A 21,280-nucleotide genomic window follows, 5' to 3' on the forward strand; every position below is an offset into this window, starting at 1 on the left:
GAGCTCCTATTCTGTGCAGTTGATTACTAATTGCTAGTTAGCCCGTATTCCACAAAAAGAACAAATTACACACTTGCAAAAAAGCTATTTCAGTCATTTTTAACAATTCAGACCTTACTGCAAACTGAAATGAAAAGACACTTTTAACAACATTTAATTACAGATTGTTTTTTTTTATTTGGAGCACTCATATACTGTACATTTGTAACACTTTTCAGTGACAGTGCATTTTCACTTTTAATAACATGCTGCTGACCTTAGTACACTCTGTGTCTCAAACTTCATTAAAGTGTGTTTGAACCCACATTTATTATTGAAATAAAATCATTCTTCAGTTACAACTATGTAAGCATATGTTAATATTACAGCTTACGACAGGAGGGGAGCGGTGAGAGTGACAGTGGCCATGTAAACAGCCGGCTATCGACACACTGCATGTCGCTAGCACGGCGGTTTGATTTATGGGAGCAAGCAGAGCGCGGGGGGGGGGGGGGGTCTGGGGGAGAACAATATAGCAACAGAGGCTGGGTATTAAATGCAGACCCAGCCTCTGTGTGCAATTAGGATTTTTAAAACCCACCTCGGGTTCTCTTTAAGTGACACTGTCTATTTATGTGATATGCTGCATTTTTATTTTGTATTAATAAAGAGGAGGGCTCCATTCAACATTTTGCTGAGCTGGCCTACTTAGACCGCTGTTAAAGGGAACCAGAGACGCCAGTGTTAAAAAAAGGAATAAGATTTCATACATACCTGGGGCTTCTTCCAGCGCCATAAGCCTGCATCGCTCCCACGCCGCCATCCTCCGCTTCCTGGATCGCCGGTACCGGGTCCTGTCACTTCCGGCGGATGCAGACAATTATCCGCATGCACAGGGGCTCCCTCCATACCCATACGCTTGCGGCTGCGCACTATGCAGCCGCACGCATACGGGTATGCCGGGAGCCCCTGTGATGCGGACGATTGGCCGCGTGCTGTCGCCGACTGGCCGAAACTACGGGACCCGGGACCGCCGGATACAGGAAGCTCCACCTATGATCACACCCACATTCCAGTGCATGGCTACACCCATCTTTCGACTGGAGTGCCTAAAAGTGCCCCAGATCTCTTAGGATCCTAGGAACGCCCCTGTCAGCAGTGTAGGCAATGCTTGCTACTTATACCTACCTAAGGGCTCTTTCACACCAAAAATTGCAAAATGCAATCATAGATACAAACGCGTTTTGCATGTCGAATTTTGTAATTTTTTACTATGTTGGTCTCAATTGAAGCGCAGGAAAAATGCAGCAGAACTACGATTGCCTTTTTAGAAAATTTCAGTTGTAACACCAAGCCATACAAAAACAAAATGGAATGCAGCTGGTGTGAAAGGGTCCTCACACTGGAATGCAGCTAGTGTGAAAGGGCCCTCACACTGGAATGCAGCTGGTGTGAAAGGGCCCTCACTGCACTTCATCTGCTCACCATCAACGTATACCACATTGTGATTATACCTGTGCAACCACTGTGATGTATGGATGCACTGTACAAATTCAGAACCATCCCTAACATGACTCTGGAGAGTGGCCAGTGCTTACATCGAGAGAAGCATCACCCACTGTCATAACCAAACAAACAGCCCTCTTCCCATTCTGTGCCTCCTCATAACTTAGATCTTCTCCTTATGCCTCACTCATTTCAGTGCTTCCCACCTCTTTAAAGGGAACCCAAGGTGAGAGACATGTGTAGGCTGCCAGATGTATTTCCTTCTAAGCAATACTGGTTGCCTGGCAGTCTTGCTGATCTTTCTGGTCAGTAGTGTCTGATTCACTCACCTAAAACATGCACGCAGTTAATTTTGTCTGAAACGTCTGATCTGCATATGCTTGTTTAGTGTCTTTGGTTAAAAGTATTAGAGGCAGTGGATCAGCAAGACCAGGCTATATGCATTGTCAAAAGGAAATAAATATGTCCCTCACTTTGGCTTTCCTTCAAACTACTTTTCCCTGTACCTCACACATCTCTTTTTCTCCTACAAAACATACCTCTCCTACCTGTAATGTGTCTCAAAAGGTCCAAATTTGCTTTTAACATTTTATAAAGCTTTCACGGAGTTCATTAATTAAAAAACTTTTTTTGAATGGTAACTGGATGTAATTATTGCAAAACAGATTGGATTCCGATCTTGCCTTTGGCCAGTCATAATTGAAGTTTTTATGTCCTGGATGTCTATGTTTTCTTCAAATTCAAATGCTAAGTTGCATTAGCAGGGCAAGGTTAACAGAATACAAAATGACGAGGTAGAATTATTAGTTAGATCTGTTGTGAGGACATTTCCTTTGCTACTTTCTATTTCTTTATTATGAATATTTATGTATTGCTTGAAAACATAATTTATCTAAGAACTCTTTCGGGGCATGGGCCTTGTCATCACTTAGCACAGTACGGGTGGCTTTAAATGAATGGGCTTTCAATCCAAGAAGAATCTTAGAACTTTATTGTTCACTCACTGCAGCATTAGCATTGATCAGCTTCCTATAGCTTTTACTGTGAAAGATGGATATCACCTGGGTTACATAAATTAACGGTTAACCATTGGATTGTTCATCATGCTGCAGGAAGATGTACTAAAACTGATATGGTTGTCAGAAGGCTTCAAAGACGAAATTAAAAGTCGACTACAATTAGGAGAAAACCCACCAATGTTTTTTTTTGTTTTGTTTTGTTTTTTGGTAATACAATACAAGGTTAAGATATTGTCTTTTTTATTAAGAAATTAATTACAATTAAATATTACAAATCACTGTTGTTCAAGTATTTGTACATTTTCAATTGGACCAATGGTAGATGAGTCTTGATCAGATCAGCTATTTTTAGGGCATGGGAGTCTGCCATGCATCAGCAAATGAGCCATTACATAGCCAAATGGCATGTTTTACTGCAGGGGGTCCATTTTGGTGCCAGTTGTTCAGCTATTATTCAGACACAATGCTTAGCACTGAATATGACAGAAGGTGAGTAGTACTGATTAAGGAGATGCAAATATTTCTGCGTTCATACTGGATTATGTACATTTTTATGCAAACATATGCAGCTTGAGAATGGACAAATCAAGTCCCACCAAGGTGTAAATTGAATGGTCCATTTTCAAGCTGCACATATTTGCACACAAATTTAAATAATCCTGCATGAACTCAGAAATATTTGCATCTCATTGATCATACCTAAAGGTGAGTATTTGTTTTGGTTATTGGCTACAATTAGGGGCTGATTGATAATTGGAGGTTAATTTTAATGCTTTTTTTATACTTTTTTAACCATGTTTGCATGTGCATTTTCATAGGGTACACATTTGCACACATGAACAGATGCACAGTTGTGGCTGTTATAAAATAGGTTTTATGTGGATAGACCTGCTAAAAAACATACAGGCACAAGTTTTCTTTCCAGCATACAGAAAACCCATTAGACCAAAACAGCCCTTTGACTTACTTTGATTTTCATATGCTGTCAGTTCTAATACATTTCAGCTTTATGAAGAAGCGCAAAAAACAAAACACAAACTGTGGAAGAACCCTCAGTTGCCTGGATAAGAAGGGTAAGGCAATAGGAAGAGTTTAACACCACTTAAGGACCAGGGGATTTTCTAATGATCGGTGCTGCATGGGCTCTACAGCCCGTAGCACCAATCAGGATTGTGACCAGGCGATCAGACTTCCCCCCCCTTTTTTCCCCACTAGGGGGATGTCCTGCTGGGGGGATCTGATCGCCGCCTGCTATTACTGAGTAGCGGGGGATGCTCCTCAAACCCCCCATCCGCAGCCATTTCCGCCCTCCCTCTCCTTACCTCCCTCTCCCTCATGCTGTGTAATGCCCTGCGCATTCTAGGATAGGCTTTAGCCTATCAGATGCCGGCGATCCCCGGCCAATCAAAGGCCGGGATCGCCGATCTGCCTTATGGCGCTGCTGCGCAGCAGCGGCGTATGATGTAAACAGCGGGGATTTCTTCCCCGCGTGTTTACATTACGCGTGCGAGCCGCAATCGGCGGCTCGCACACTGTTCACAGAGACACCCTCCGTGAACTGGCATGGAAAGGCCGCTCGATCCGTTTCCATGCTATACCACTAACGACCTGCCGACGCCTATCGGCATTAGGCGGTCGTTAAGTGGTTAAAACTAAGGGGGCAGACTAGAGTTTTACATCTGAAAAGGGTTAATGTAAAGGGCACTCACAGAGTACTCAGGGCAACAGTAGGCAGGCAGGAGTTGTGTCAGTCAGTGTCTATTTGGTTAGTCAGCTGGATTCTCAGATAGGCAGAGAAAGCTAGAGCAGGTAGTCGGCAATGGTTGGCATCTAGGTGGGTTCACAGACTAGCAGAGGTCAACAGCAAAGCAGATAGTCTGACAAAGCAGAGATCAGAAGGATCTATGCAAAGATGGTAATAAGCCTACTCGGGTGCATGCTATTCTGCAAGTGTGCCTCCTCTATCTAGGGTGTGTTTTTGAAAATGAAAGAAACCCTGAGAATCCCTATGACATACTAATCCCAAACTGGATGGTACAATATTAATAATTATCAGATTAATAATGCCTACTATAGGGTAAAATGTAATTTACAGTTTACATCAGAACTTGGTAAACATGTATCAAGTCTGATGCATTTAAATAGTAATGAGAAAACACAATATAAAATATACATGAATAGAATATCCTATTTCACGGATATTAGCCATATTACCTCCTGTAAGAATAAAGCTCAGTGTGTTGTTGTTTCAATAGTAATGTATCCAGCTGAGCTATTATGTAACCTGACATTAATACTGTACATCATTTCTATCTGGATTATATTGTAACATAGAAAATATTTTCATTATGTGTGCTTTGTGTAACCATGGGTAACTGTTGTTAGCTCTAGAACCAATTCCGCAAAACTTACTCAAATAAATCAATTGGATGTATGTAATTACATATTGACTTACAGGTAGTATACCTGTATGATTCAAACATGATTCTACAGTACTAATATATATATATATATATATATATATATATACATATATATATATATATATATATATATATATATACATATATATATATATATATATATATATATATATATACATATATATATATATATATATATATATACATATACATATATATATATATATATATATATATATATATACATATATATATACATATATATATATATATATATATATATATTGTTGGGGGGGGGGGGGGTTCCCTGAGAAATTGTGCACATAAAGTGCAGAGATGTTGACTATTTCCTGCAAACCCAGTTCAGATAATGACGGAAGTGTGAGTAATAGAGTATAAGATACTTCTCATTTCACCTGCAGATTACATGTAACTGCACATTGATCTCAGACGTACATGGAATTGGCTCATCCAAGGAGACATAGGCACCAGCCTAGTAGTGTTAACCAAATTTCCTTCAGTTTCGTTAGAATTCACTTCAGCCAACGAATCATTTACTCCAGTTAATTGCCTGAAGAAGCGTGTGAAATGCCTGTGAAGCGCGTTGCATTTTTTTTTGTGGAGTATACAATAAAATGTTGCCTGAATTAGACAATTTGAGTCTTCAATGAGGAGGTAAAGCCACCTCTGCCTCCCATTTTTAAACTGTTTTTAGTGTATTTTAGTTTAGTGTACTTGATTCTTCCTGGTGCCTCCTGGTGCCTCTGTTTTGTCCTATTACCTATAAGTCTGTCCACCCTTGGTGGAGTGCTGTATCCCCCTACCTGCCTATACAGATGCCCTAGCAGTAACCATTCCTTGTGCGTATCCTTTCAGATTGATTTTACTCAATGTAACGTGACTTTAACCACTTGAGGGCTGTAGGCTTACACCCCCCTAGTGACCAGGCTATTTTTTTCAATTTGGGCCACTGCAGCTTTAAAGCCTCGCTGCAGGACCGCACAACTCAGCACACAAGTGATTCCCCCCCCCCCTTTTCTGCCCACCAACAGAACTTTCTGTTGGTGGGCTCTGATTGGAACAGGAGTGTTTGTTTATTTTTAAATACATATTTGTGTTTATTTTTTTAAATACATTTCCCCATGTATTTAATTATTTTTTTTACCCATCCTCCCTCCCTTCCCTAGCCAGCCTATGACAGCGATCGGCTGTCATAGGCTTCAGCCTTTGAGATACGCTCGCTCTCCTGCCTCCCAGGGGGACAGTTGAGTCACACGGCTGTCCCCAGTACAGTGCTGCCTTAGATCGCAGTGCTGTACAGAGTAAATCTAACAGTCTCTTAGCGGCGATCGGATGTTGAGTCCTCTGTGATACTGCAAATTAGAGTATAAGACACAGTACTGATTTTTCTGATGGTTGAAGGTATAAGCAAACAGATGATGTTGATTAGATGATGATGACTGCTTAGCTAATATGACAACAGTTTATCCTAATATAACAAACATAAAAAAACACAAACAAGGTTAGAAGGGCAATGTCAGAATATATCTTTTTTTTATTTGTTTTTTTTTGTCACAATAAGGTATATTATTTGAGATGGTTTCAGAATATTTTAAGCTAAGCTCATCACAAATAGTATTTAAAGGCTGAATTATTTAAATTGAGAAGACACCACTGCAAATGTAATAATAAAAATAATATTTTCTGTACTACTGGAGAGCCATACAACTCCTGTAAAGTGATGCTCGCCTTTCATCCTTGAAAGTCTCCAGCACTGTATATTTTTTCCCAATAAAAGACAAACACACAGCTGCATTAATTAGCACCTTGTGGAAGAGAACACTTCTAACCATCTTAATGTGATTGTGTAAAGAGTACTGAACGATGTGCGCTGCTGGTGGCCCTTGAGGACCAGAGATGAGCATAATTGTTTACATATACAGTATGTGCATTCACTTAAGTTTATCATTACAGTAAGTACCATGTACTGTGAAGGTAATTGTAGGCCAAGCTTCATGTTACAACCATGTAATTAGTTGTTTGGTAAATCTGCCAGTTGTACTCATTGCATCATTATTTTCAATTATTAAACATCGTTAGATCACCAAACCTCCTTTTTTAATTACTGCACATTTTTTTCAGCTTTTCTTAGAGGTTGGAAAACTATGTAAACTCACAGTTTTATGTTTGCAATGGCTGGTGATTGATTGTGTCGTCGTCGTCCCCGCCTCCTCCACAGAACTTCTCTCAGTTTTAGCCCACATTGCACTCATATGGTCTTGGCTGCCAGTTATTATGACACATGAGGAGATGAGGAGAGAACAGGCATGTCTTACCTTGGATATCAATGTGGTCCAGAATTAAGACACAGGGTAATCCTGTGTGACACTGTATGAGATGCGCATGGACGAAGGAACAAATCAGTACACTTTTTTGTGACCTGTAGGACATTCTGTTCTTGCCAGTAATGTTTGGTCACAGTGACTGTTGTGACTGTTTGTGTTTTAGTTTCTACCTCTGGTATTTATAGACCCCGTGCCCACCAAATGATTTTTACGTGAACGATTTTACGTTTATTTTTTATTATTTTTGCGATATTGCACAACACTGTTTAAGAAAAGTTTGCTAAACAATGTTTGACGGCCGTGTTTACAGGTCTGCATGTTTGGCTTTTGTTGAAGCAGTGTAGAGTGACACACCAAGGTTGGTTGGAGCAGAACAGGAAACAAAACATATAAGACTCTGGTAGGTGCTCAGCCCACTAGGGGTGTTCTGTAAATTAAATAAGAATACATGAAAATACATTATTATTATTTATTTTTATATATATATATATATATATATATATATATATATATATATGTATATATTGCCAACATGTTCCGTTATGCTGTACATAGTACAAAACAAATAATGAAGCACATAGACACATGAGATGTTCAAAACTCTGTACAATCAGGATATTCAGCAATTCATATGATGTTCATATGATAAATGACAGCAGAATAAGAAACACTAGGAGGAGGTCCCTGCCCTTGTGAATGTGGGAGTTGGAGACATTAGGGAAGGAGAATGGAAAGCCAATATCAAGATTGCCACCTCTAACAAGTATGCATTTGTGTGTAGTGTGTGCATGCATTTGCCTATATTGTAAGGATGACATCATCTGTTGTGAAAGGTGTGTAGCAATGGGTGTATGGTGTTTTATTCATTGGTGTGTCATTTCTGCTGCTCCTTTGCTTGCAGCTGCTGCAGTGTTCATGAAATGTAATTGTACGGGTCTCTCTTTCTAGTAGTCAGTGATAATTTTAGTTCTTCTCACAGGTGTGGTAAGATGTTGATACGCTTACTTTATGGGTACTTGCCTTCCTTCATGCCTAACCGCACTGTGATTAGGAACCAGTTTAAACATGGGAATGGGAATGCAGTCATAAGCACATTCCAGCACTCACACAAAAAAGGCATTTTTGCCTCTGCAGTCCTGTCACATGATTTATCCTCTAATCCTTGTCTGACTTTTACTGTTTGAGGTGACAGAGGCAGAAGGTATCTAAAGAAGAACAAAAACAAGAAAGAAAACATATACGCTTTGTGAAGTACATTTAATAGTTACCTAAAGAATTTAATTTGCATTAATGGAATTTACAGTATGTCAATTCTGATGTAGAGTCATTCACTAGAATACATAGAATACATATACAAAGGCCATTCTAGTGCTATTAACACATTAGAGGACTTTTAAAGCACAACTTTTTTCCTTTAGAAATCTCTATTCCATTTACTAATGCCACATAAGCCATTTTGTAATATAATAATGAACATTACCATTCCATTTTAATTAGCTATTTTTTCTATTGAAAATGTTAATTATCACTTATTTGCAGCCATGGAAATAATGCACATTTAGTTGCACAAAACATTCTAAAATTTACATTCCCCTGAACGAGTGGCTACAGTGAATAGGGAATAACACTTTAGTTACCCAAAGTGTTTGCCTATAAAGGGAAGAGCAGATGAATGTTTCTGCAAGCCTTGGACTTCTCATGTGATTACAGCCCAGTAGCCCTTCCCTTCAGCATGTCCTCTTAGGAGCTCATTACATCATATGCAAAATATCAATACATACAGCTATCTTAAAGCGGATCCGAGATGAAAAACTAACTATAACAAGTAACTTGTATATATACAGTATATATATATATATATATATATATATATATATATATATATATATATATCTTATCTAAAGTTTAGATAGTTTACACAGCAAATCTAGCTGCAAACAGCTTTAATAGAATATGATTATTTCTTCCTGTGATACAATGACAGCAGCCATGTTGTTTGTAAACATTACACAGAGGCAGGCTTATCTGCATCTTGAGCAAAAAAAACCTAACCCCCCTCCTCCTCCCTCCTCCCCTCTGCCTCTGAAATCTCTGGCTAGTTATACCTCCCCCTCCTCCTGCCCAGACTGAGCTCCCATGAGCCCTTGCCACTGTCTGAAAGTGCCTTGGCTCTCTGAAAACCTGTGGGCATGGCTTGCTTAGTTTATAGGGAATTAGAGTATTAAAACAAAAAAGTATTTGACTTGAGGAATGCCCTATAAACAATAGGAAAGGACCACAATTATGCAATGAGTAAAAGTTCATCTCGGATCCACTTTAAGCTACATACTCACCTCGCGATGCAGGAAGATGGATTCAGCGACATTTCCCAGATGACAAGCGCTCCCCCGATCCATCTTCCTCCATCTTCCGGCCAGAGGGTATGCGCAAGATCACATGAACGAGACTTCAAGCGGTCGTGGTGCTTTGCGCGGGAGTCATTGGGGATGGTCGTTATCGCCGCACAACGCTTAGTGACGTTCACGTGATCGTGCGCCTCTACCCATGTCATGAGATTGCGGAAACAGTCGCTCAAAAAATCGCCCGCCATCGAGAAAATCATCAGAAGAATCGCGAGGTGGGTACGGGGCTTTAGACACTGTTTCAAGGCTTCTTAAAGCCCTAGTTTCATAGAAATGTAGAAGCAGTAGAGTGTTGTACCGTGTTAGCCATCAGTAAAAGCAAGAAGTTTTGAATCAGGATGATACTATTTATTGGCTAACTCAGAGATACATAAAAAAGTTTTTTCTATTTATCTCTAAGTTAGCCAATAAATGGTATCATCCTGATTCAAAACTTCTTCCTCATAAAAATGTAGAGATACAGTTTTAAGAGAGAGAGAGTGTGTGTGTGTGTTTTTGTGGGGGAGCTGGGGTGTGCAGTTATTATTTTGTTATTAAATTAAAGAGAATCTGTATTGTTAAAATTGCACAAAAGTAAACATACCAGTGCGTTAGGACACATCTCCTATTACCCTCTGTCACAATTTCGCCGCTCCTCGCCGCATTAAAAGTGGTTAAAAATAGTTTTAAAAAGTTTGTTTATAAACAAACAAAATGGCCACCAAAACAGGAAGTAGGTTGATGTACAGTATGTCCACACATAGAAAATACATCCATACACAAGCAGGCTGTATACAGCCTTCCTTTTGAATCTCAAGAGATCATTTGTGTGTTTCTTTCCCCCTGCAGCTATCTTCCACTGAAGTGTCAGGCTGTTTCTTCCTGCAGAGCGCAGACAGCTCTGTCTGTATGTAATTCCTCAGTATGTGAAAGCCCAACCAGCTCAGAGGAGGATTTATCCAGCTTGTAAAACATAAGAGAGAAGAGAGAAGCTGTCCTAATCTAAATAATACACAGGCAGTGTGCAGAGAGGGGCCTGGAGGTGGGAGATGCATCACAGAACCAAACTTGGCAGCCTTCCAGACACAGGCTGACAAGTCTGACAAGAGAGAGATAAGTTGATTTATTACAGAGATGGTGATAGTAGAACGTGCTGCAGTAAGCCAGAACACATTAGAATAGCTTTTGGAACTTGTAGGATGATAAAAAAAACAGGATGCAATTTTTGGTATGGAGTCTCTTTAAGTCAAGGGCCTGAATTCACGAACCGCCGGTAAATTTGCAGTATGCAGCCTTTCATGGCAATATTATCGGTACTATCATAAGCAACTTTCTTAGCTCGCCTTCCCCATGAATCATTGTCTTTAAAGCTTGAACTTGAACTGAAAAATAAAAGTCAAAATAAACACACATGTCATACTAGCCTCCCCTGTAGTCTGCTTATCAATCTCTTTCTCCTGTCCCGTGTCCCGTTTGTTCACTGTGATCAAATCTCCATCCTCCATTTTAAAAATGGCAATGACCCCGTAACAGATTCCAGATCAGCATTCCATTAGCCAGTAATATCGCTTGAGCAATAGGGAAACATGGACATTACCTTGCACATCAATTGACCTTTTAGTTATAAATGACAGCAACTGATATACTCTAAGAGGGCCCTAAGGCTTTCAGCTTCCTGAGTGATAAGTCTGACAAGATCTTGTCAGAACTGGAAGGAATCGTTGTTAGAAGAAAATGGTGAGCTTCTAAGAGGACTGACTGCGATGTAAGTAATATTCATTTGCAGATACATTATGTGTTTATTTAAATAATTTTACTTGGCTCAGTTTCAATTTAAAGCTGGTAAAATACTGCACTCTTAGCCAGTAATGGTCAGCTGTTGTGGGAGCAATGGCTTTAGGATGAGGTACATTAATAGCCTGCACACCTCTTTGGTTCAAGACTTTTATTAATCCAACATTTTTCTCTTTTTTTCTGTTTACTTTATTAATACCCATGTACTGCACCTCCTACTTACTGCACAATGCTTAGTTCTCTGATGATGATAGTACCGGAAATATTGCTGTGCCTTGGCTGCACATGGCAAATTTACTGGCACCTCGTGCATCAGGCCCCTGAAGTCTAAAATCCTTCTTAAATTGAATGCGAGTCTTCTTTCTACTTCCAAATATGACACACTTTCCATGTATCTAGTTAATCCATTCCCACTTTATGTATGTGTTACGGCCAGAACCTGAAGTGTGGCCACTTCGCGTTCTGGCCAGCCACTTCGGGTTCTGGCTGGCCAATGTGCGAAGTGGCCGCAGCGGAGCGGCCAATGTCAGAAATGTAATTACTACACTAAGCTACAATGTATTTTACGGCCGTCTCAAATGTATAACAACTTGCTTAATTTCATTAAATATAGCCGGCGGCAATGTAATAGATGAAGCCGCCGACTTTCGCACTGCCTCCTCCTCCTCTCCTCCTCCTCCCCCCCCTCCCCGCCTCTCCCTGCCTCCTATACGATACGGAGCAGCCGGCGGGGACACGCGTGTCCCCGAGAGTCATTCGTCGCGGCAGGGGAAGCAGAGCACCCGCTCTGCAAGAACGCGCCGAACGACGCGTGTCCCCGCCGGCTGCTCCGTATCGTATAGGAGGCAGGGAGAGGCGGGGAGGGGGGGGAGGAGGAGAGGAGGAGGAGGCAGTGCGAAAGCCGGAGGCTTCATCTATTACATTGCCACCGGCTATATTTAATGAAATTAAGCAGGTTGTTATACATTTGGCCGCAGCGAGACGGCCGTAAAATACATTGTAGCTTAGTGTAGTAATTACATTTCTGACATTGGCCGCTCCGCTGCGGCCACTTCGCACATTGGCCGGCCAGAACCCGAAGTGGCTGGCCTGAACGCGAAGTGGCCACACTTCGGGTTCTGGCCGTAACATATGCACAGATTGTGACCCAATGCCATCATTCTTTACCTCATGGTAAATCCATCAACAATAACAATACAGCACCTCCGGACATTTTCATTGTGGAAATCCTCATGGGGTACAAAGATTCCCACATTGAGACATCAAGACTGGAGGTACTGTGTTGTTTTGTTTATTCAAAGCACAGTGTAAGCATGACAGCATATGGGAGAGATTGAGGGTACTGAGTTACATACTGTGCATACACAAGAGTGGGACTGCCTTTTCTGGATATACTGAAAGTAGTGTGTTATATTTGGAACAGAAAAACAATAATATTGCTTTTAAGGTAAAGACTTTGTTTCATTGATGGAACTAAGCTGCACTGGTACACAAGTATTGTTATTATTCTCTTCTTTGTACCAACTTGAATTGACTGGTTTTAGTAGTGGGACTGAATGGCACTCATGATAGCTATTAATGTTAGTAGTAGTATAGTAATGTCTCATGGATTATTGTTTTCCTGTGTCCACGTGAAGAAATTTCCATAATTTCCTGTCCAGGTGGGACGTTTGGAAATCTCAACAGTGATAGCAACAAATACAACTTTGTTGTAGCCTGACAAAATGTTAAGTGCCCCCAAGTAGTTTTATTGCCATCCGACAGTTTCTGTTCTTGGTACTCTTAGATTTTATATTAAAGCCACAAATCTCGATGGAGACAGGAAGTAGGGTAATTCTCTTCAACAGGAACACAGACCGCATTAAAAAAAACAAAATATTTAATTTGAGCTTACAAATTTACTGTGCACGAAGTTGGTATGTTCTCCCTCTCTGCACGGGGCACTCTGATTTCCCCTTACATCCCCAAAATGTACAGATAAGTTAGTTGGCTTCCACCTTAAGTGGCCGTAAACTATTATGAAAAATTAGATTGTGAGCACCTCGGAGGGAAAATGAGTGATAAGACTTTACTCTTTAACCTTCCTGGCGGTTTATTTTTTCTGCCAAATAGGCAGAAATAAAAAAAATTTTGTTTCATGTAAAGCTACCAGAGTGGTAGCTACATGAAACACCACTATAGGGCGCATGTGTCCCTCTAGTGCGATCGTCGCCGGCATCAATAGCAAACAGGGGAACGCGTACATAACGCGTTCCCCTGTTTGGCTTCTCCTGTCGCCATGGCGACGATCAGAATGACGTCATGGACGTCAGCCGACGTCCTGACGTCAGACGCCTCCAATCCAGCCCATAGCGCTGCCCGGAACGCATTGGTCTGGGCAGCGCAGGGCTCTGGCTGGGGCCCTGTTCCGCCGCTGCGTGCGGACGATTGCCGCAGAGCGGCGGCGATCAAGCTGTGCCCGTGGCTAGCAAAGTGCTAGCTGCGCGCACAGCGCTTTAAATGAGCAAAATCGCCCTACCAGGGGCTGAGATATCTTCCTGCGCGGCATAGCCCAAGCTCAGCTCGGGATTACAGCCAGGAAGGTTAAAGCACTGCGGAAGATGTTGGCATAATATAAATACTTAATAATAATAGTTAAGTAAAAGGCAAACCCTTCAGCTCTGTACATTGCAGTGATTGATGCCAAACCTGGTTTGAGCTTAGTAGCATGTAAAACACAGCTATCCTTCAGTATTCCTAACAGACACTGTGATATTGGATATCCAAGTTTGCTGCTAGTCATTGAATTTATCCAGGTGTGGGAAAAAAAAGTACCATATATACTCGCATATAAGCTGACCCCGCGTATAAGCCGACCCCCAACTTTTACCTCTGAAAACAGGAAAATATTATTGACCCGCATATAAGCCCAGGGTGTGATATAGAGCTGTGACTAGGGTGATAGCTATGGGTCCAGGGCTGTAGGCTGTGGGGTGATGGCTGAGGGTTCAGGGATGTGGGCTGATGACATATAGAGCTGTGGGGTGATGGCTGAGGGTCCAAGGCTGTGAGCTGTGGGTCCAGGGTTGTGGGCTGTGGGTCCAGGGATGTAGGCTGTGGGTCCAGGAATGTAGGCTCTGGGTCCAGGGATGTGGGTCCAGAGATGTGGTTCCAGGGATGTAGGCTGTGGGTCCAGGGATGTCGGTCCAGGGATGTGGGCTGTGGGTCCAGGGATGTGGGCTGATGGCTGAGTGTCCCCAGATATATAGCTCTGGCTGTGCCAACACAGAGCTCCTGTGTCTGATTCCCTGCCTGCCTGCCTGTCAGGTGCAGTGTTGTGAGGGTGTATTCAGTGATGGCTGTGTCCCGTGCCTCCTATCCTCTCACTCCACAGCTGTGAGTGGAATGCATACCTGGTGCAAGTGTCCCTCTGCCGTGTCTCCTCTGGAACGGCCCGTGCTTCTTTTTTTCCGGTCTGCACCACATTGGGATCCCTCTAGCCCAGGCATGGGCAAACTCGGCCCTCCAGCTGTTACAAGTCCCACAATGCATTTGCCTTTATGAGTCATGACTGTGGCTGTCAGACTCCTGCAATGCATTGTGGGAGTTGTAGTTCCTTAACAGCTGGAGGGCCAAGTTTGCCTATGCCTGCTCTAGCCTCAGTCGCAGCTTCATCTCTATGACGCTGGTAGCAGTGTACGTGATGAGAGACGCCACTAGATAGCGTCATAGAAATAAAACTGCGGCTGGGAAGTAAAGGGCAGCACGGATCAGTGAGCAGTAGTAGTACAATCCGTTCTCCTGATGCTTTGCAGACACTTGTCAGAGGGACACAGGCATCAGGTATGCATGCCACTCAGCTCTGGGGAGGAGGGCAGGGGAAGCGGGACATAGCCATTAGCCATCACTACTACAGCACAACATTGCACATGACAGACGCAGGGAATCGGGAACCAGCTACCGCATATATTGTATCGGTGACACCTATAGCTGTAGTTTTTGCATGCAGGGGGTCGCTACCATCTCGAGACTCGCATATAAACCGGGACCCAAACTTTTGGCCCACTTTTTTGGTCCCAAAAATTTGGCATATATGCGAGTATTTACGGTAACAATCTCCTGATCTGTGCAGTCATTTCCTGCTGCAGCAAAATTGGAGGGTTTTTTGGTAGTCCGTAATCCACAAACAGAGAGCAAATTCCAGGCTTGGCTTGCAGATAGATGAGATTTCTGATTCAATCAGTTGTGGAAATTCATAGCTGGCTGAAAAATTTAAATGGAAAGGTATTTTTTTTTTTAAATAACATATTAAAAAAAGTCTTGCGTAGCTCTGATAAACATCTGTAACAATTTTCAGTGAAAGTGGAGTCTCACTCCAGTGACTCCTCCGAATCTCACGTCTCCACAGGCTGTGCCATCCATGATTGGCAGATTTCCATTCTGACTTGGTAAACAATTAATTAGCATATAAATAGTTTCTTTCAAACATGCTACAAAATGTTAAGACACCTTTTACAGTGTCATATGATAGCGTTACTTGAATATTTCCCTAAGTTGTTATCTTAATGATTGATATAAGCTTTGATTCAGGTAAAGCATCTGTATATTTAGTGGAATGAATAAAAAGATAGACAGAGGAAGTTGCTGTTGTGCATGTTTCTGTATATGACTGTGACAGTGTCATGCCACTGTCAATATATTCTGATAACAGGGTTACATCTGACACATATTGCTGCGTGGGTATCAAGTGAAGAGATTCAAGTATCACTGTGCCTTGAAGGCAGATTGTTTTCTGGATCATTAGTGCCCTTTACATGGCCCACATGCTGACACAGTCCAGTGGCTTTTCTTTTTCCACAACATGAGACACTGCTAGCAAAAGGTCATTGACCTGTAAGATCAGTGCAAGTGATATTAAAGGAACCAAACTCCGACTTGTTCAGCTTCCTCTGCTGCCTCCCTGAAGGGAACTGTGCAATGAAAAAACACAAATGTCAGATAAAGGTAGAAGCGTAAAGAGATGATAAAGGAAAGAAAATTATAGGATGGAAACAGAGATTGTAAATGTATTGACTATAAATCACAGGGCACAATTTTTCCCTGTGATTTTTGAGTCTTATTGTGAGCTAATTAAAAAACACAAAGAACATGTTTAATGTGTATTAACCTCTTATGTACTTGAGAAGGAGAGAATCTTTTTCATCATGTTTAAAATGGGCTGCTATACTTGATGGATCTGTTTAGGTGTCAGAGAGGTGTTGCCTACAGTAACAAATCAGCTTCTGGCTTTCCTATTTTGCGCTAGGTAGATGACATCTGGAATCTCATTCTTTGCCATATGATACTTCGTTTTTACAGTGCTGTGTACTTTTCATTTTAATTAAGTTTCAGTCATACAAGGTACCCAGTTAAGTGACTGGTAACCACCACAATTTGGTGCATCAAGCTGAAAAACACCTAAAAACCCCTTGTTTGGACATGTACATGATACACAAACATGTAAAAGAGGTGCTTATTAAGATGGACATGAGATGTTGCCATTAGAATAATATTGGTAATGTTAATGATATTCTACTATCACTTTTTCTGACATAAATCTCACACTAACCCTCCCCAACCTATGCCTAACATTACTCTGCCTCCTCTAACTACATATTACACTAAGGTGCCCCCTACTTACACCTAACACTAACTTGTAACCCCCAGTGCTCTACCACTATATCGTAAGCCTGGACACCTGCTGTAGCCAAATTCAGACACCAAAACCAACCACTGGGGGCTATAGAGGGCACTACAAGGGGGCAATCATATACTACTGGGCTGTGCAGAGTTGGCTCTGGGCCCCCAAACTATAGAAAAAATAAGGCTGTGCTTATACTGACAACCAAAGGCTAAATAGTTTTCTCAGTCCCAAATCAAAGTAACAATATATGACTCCAGTTTTAAGGAAAGGCATTGCTTGACTTTTAGTTGAAAATTAATTTATGCAAAAAAAAAGTTGGCTAGATAAATGGAGTAAACTTCTTGTGGCATGATTTCTCACCAGATAATATCAGTTGTTACATTTTACATATAAGCCTGCAGATTTGTAATTTATAGCAGAGCATTTTTGTGACAGGTAAGCAATTACATTCTACAGGAGGGAATGTGTGCTATATATCAGTTATTTATGAAATGGCAGCAGGCTCAGCTCAGGCAGCAAGGGTATATCATATACTCTCAGGAGAAGAATAGCATGGTGGGGATTCCATTAATTAAGCCATTATTTCTTTAAGACTCTTCTTCTCTTACACTGGTGCATTTTACCTTTTCATCTAAAAAGGTTTAGTCCCAGCTATATGACTATAGGAAAGGAGCACATTGTGTTGGCTTCCAATAGTACTGAAAGCAGATAATAATATTTTAACAAGTTAAGTCTTACTGTACACATAACCATACCAATCATTCTTCTAGGTCTAAAGATAATTACATTTTAATCACTCGAACTGCATCTGTCAATAGAGGTAATTTGATCGTGTGCATTTTGTAAGTCTTGTTAATTCTATGTACAGGATTCATTGTTTGGGAAAAATGTTCAATGCAGTGGCAATATTTCACAGAATGTCTTGGCTGCCATCAATCTGATAAGCACACAGCCCTGCCTTCATCTCAGCACTCAAGTGTGAGATTTCCATAAACATTGTAAAGGTGTCCCTGGGCAGATATCTGATTTGGTGCATCTGTTTTGTATATGTACTGGTTGTATGTTAATAATATTGATTTTAGACAGCCTTGAGGTAGAGTCTCAGGAAGACCACACATTATTAAAGGATGCATGATATGCTACTGTGTAGAGGTGTGAATGCAAACTGTTTTCATAGTTATAGCAGATGGTTACTGGCAAATCCACAGTTAATCTTGTAGACTAAAATTCTTATTTTCTTGAGTATTTGACTATTGAGAAGTGAAATGGAAAGCAGGTCATTATTTAGGGGCCAGATCCTCATCATTGTTGCAACCACTAAAGGTACACTTTAGATGTCAATAATTAGCATTTTAGTAAAATAGAGGTATTGCTTTTTGCTTGAGTTCCCCTAGACATGACTATCACTAATCCAGACTATTCTGGTGCTTTCCAGCCAAGGAGTATCTAGGATAATCTACTAAAACCAGAATCAGAACCATTGTTTCTGGAAATCGATCTCCAAAACCTTCCAGTCTAAAGGTAGCCATACACTGGTCGATTTGCCATCAGATTCGACCAACAAAGATAGATCCCTCTCTGATCAAATCTGATCAGAGAGGGATCGTATGGCTGCCTTTACTGCAAACAGATTGTGAATCGATTTCAGCATGAAACCGATCACAATCTGTGAAGCTGCCGTCTGCCTGCCCGCCAGCTATACATTACCTGATCTGGCCGGCGCGACTTCCCCGGTCTCCGCTGTCTTCTTCTCCGCGCTGGTCTCTGGTCCGGCTGGCTTGCTTCACTGAACTTCCTGTCCAGGGGAAGATTAAACAGTAGAGGGCGCTCTACTGTTTAAACTTCCTGTCGGGACAGGTAGTTCAAGGAGGCTGGAGCCCGGAGCGGAGAAGAAGACAGCGGAGACCGGGGGAGTCGCGCCAGCCGGAACAGGTAATGTATCTCCGCTGTATTGCGTTGGTCGTCAGGCATTCGAACGCACTCCCGACTCGCCAGCGATCGAGAAAAATCTTCCGCACGGACGGATCGTCGGGAATCGACGGGAACAATTGATTTTGGATGGAAATCGATCGTTCCGTCAGTGTTTGCGCGATGATTTCACAGCAGATTCGATCACAGTGATCGAATCTGCTGTATATCGGCGGGAAAATTGTTAGGTGTATGGGCCCCTTTAGATAGTATTTATTTCATATCAATAAGAACTATCAGTGAACATCTATATCTGTCTGGCAATAATTGAATGTACACACTGATGTATATCTTGGCCTCCAGATCCAGTTAATACCGTTTATTGTTTTATGGCTTAGGAGTTGGGTGTTCAAATAAATAATTTTTTTAATTTACAACATTGCTTGTGGTTTCATAAAGAGAAATGTAGGTTTGCAAATGAGTTCATCAAAATGTATTTACTTAGTTCTTGTACTGTATAATTATTTTTTTTTCACTCCTAAGTATTTATAAAGAATTTATCTCGATTTTATAATCTACATTTTTGTTTTGTTTTGCAGATACCATTTTCAGTGCACAACACTTAGGATTGTAATTTGTCTGCTTCTCTCTCTTCAGATCTCCCAGCTGATGAGTGAGACTAACCGTGAGGGGCTGACTGAAGCAGCACTGAACCGCTACAATGCTGATAAGCCTTCCATATATAGCTTTCCTGCCTCACATACAACTTATGTTGCAAGTGAAACATCCACTGGAAGCTCAGTGGCTGCATCTTTCTTTGCAAGGTAACACTCATTTTTACTGTTACTGTGGCTATTACTGATATTATAATGTCTGTATGATTTCAGGCCAGTAAATGTTTGAAATCAATTTTGTGGAACTAAATCTTTTGGACACATTAAATTAGGTCATTCTTGGTGTCCCAAGCTGGCCTTGCTACAGATGTAAGGTTTGGTGTAGTTATTCCATAAAAGTTATTTTTTCAAAATAAAACTTACCTGAGATAATAGATTATTAAACTACCTAAAAAGAAAAAAAATCTGCCTAAAAACCCCTCTAGGGGTTTTCTTTATTTTTAAAAGCACTTAGTGAATGGCAGTTGCTCTGTCCAACTGCCAAAAAATGTACGCTGGGCAGGGAGGCTGGCCAGCATCTTCGTATAAATCTTTTTCAGGGAGTGTATTTATAAAGAATAAAGGCCATGTTGAGAATCCCCTATGGAGAGATAGTTAGCCCAAAACCTTTCGGTGATGTCAGATTTCTACTACTTACTGTAAGTGACAGCAATATAGGAGAAACTTAATTTATGGCTCATTTTACTCTGGAAGAAACATGCTTCTTATCTATAGGTGCTTACGTATGTTCTAAATGTTAAGATTTTTGTGGTCCTTTAAGTGCAGATAAAGCCTGTACACCAATATGACTTGCACTTCCTTAGCATTTGGCCAGTCGTTGCAAATCATAGGAAAGCATTATAAAATTCTCATTTATATCCCTATAAAATCCTGACCATCCTTTCATGGAATGTAAAATGGACATCTGTCTGAACATATCCTTACTGCCTGTTGAGGAGTTAAATATTCCTGGTTACAGATTTGTTTAATACTTTATTGGGGAGACACGCTGTTCAGCATGCAGGCTCCCCATCTGTGTAGGTCTGAAAGTCATTGTCACATTTCTATCTCCATGAGCTTTATGCTCTATTGGCCTGATCCAATTCACTTTTTCTCCTAAGTTTTCTCTTGGGAGAAAATTTCTCATATTTTAAAATAACTTTTCAGCTATCTGTAATTGAAGAAGTAACAAAAATGTAGTTTCTAGCTTGCTGGTGGCTAAAAATGGGCATTTTATTGATAAGGTGTGAAAATATCAAGTACGAGAAAACTTAGGAGAAAAAGTGATTTGAATAAAGACATATGTCTTTACGTGATTATACATTACTGTATGCATTGTATCCAATGAGAACCTGCTGTTGCTCAAGTATGGTTAGGTTTGACACCCCTTGAAATGTTATGTTGTTCCATGATTTGTAGTTATCTGTATACAATACAAATATTTTGTATCCTTTCGTGCTCCAAATAGTTCAAGAAAATACATTGAATTTGTAAAAATATTAAGAGCTGTGTTAGAAATACAACTAAAACAACTTGGGTTTAAAAGATCTAAAACTCCGTTTTATGTAGACAAGCATGCAGGACACAATGTTAGTGAATTTTGTACATAA

The 21,280-nt window shown here is 40.9% G+C and overlaps 1 protein-coding gene and 1 long non-coding RNA gene across 5 annotated transcripts in view; one reads left to right on the forward strand and one right to left on the reverse strand.

Annotated features, from left to right (window-relative positions):
- The window catches only part of KIF26B (kinesin family member 26B), a 568,793-nt gene that overhangs the window by 250,617 nt on the left and 296,896 nt on the right, over nt 1-21,280 (forward strand). For all 4 annotated transcript variants that reach the window (XM_068232060.1, XM_068232061.1, XM_068232062.1 and 1 more), the window contains one exon: nt 19,675-19,841. In XM_068232060.1, coding sequence (XP_068088161.1) covers nt 19,675-19,841 — 167 coding nt within the window. The remainder of the gene's footprint in view (nt 1-19,674; nt 19,842-21,280) is intronic.
- LOC137504092 (uncharacterized) overlaps nt 16,074-21,280 on the reverse strand; it is a 55,223-nt gene continuing 50,016 nt past the window's right edge. Inside the window, exon 4 of the long non-coding RNA XR_011019416.1 lies at nt 16,074-16,396. This is a non-coding gene — a long non-coding RNA (uncharacterized lncRNA). The remainder of the gene's footprint in view (nt 16,397-21,280) is intronic.

This window comes from Hyperolius riggenbachi, chromosome 4 (assembly GCF_040937935.1).
Source record: "Hyperolius riggenbachi isolate aHypRig1 chromosome 4, aHypRig1.pri, whole genome shotgun sequence".
Taxonomy (NCBI): domain Eukaryota; kingdom Metazoa; phylum Chordata; class Amphibia; order Anura; family Hyperoliidae; genus Hyperolius; species Hyperolius riggenbachi.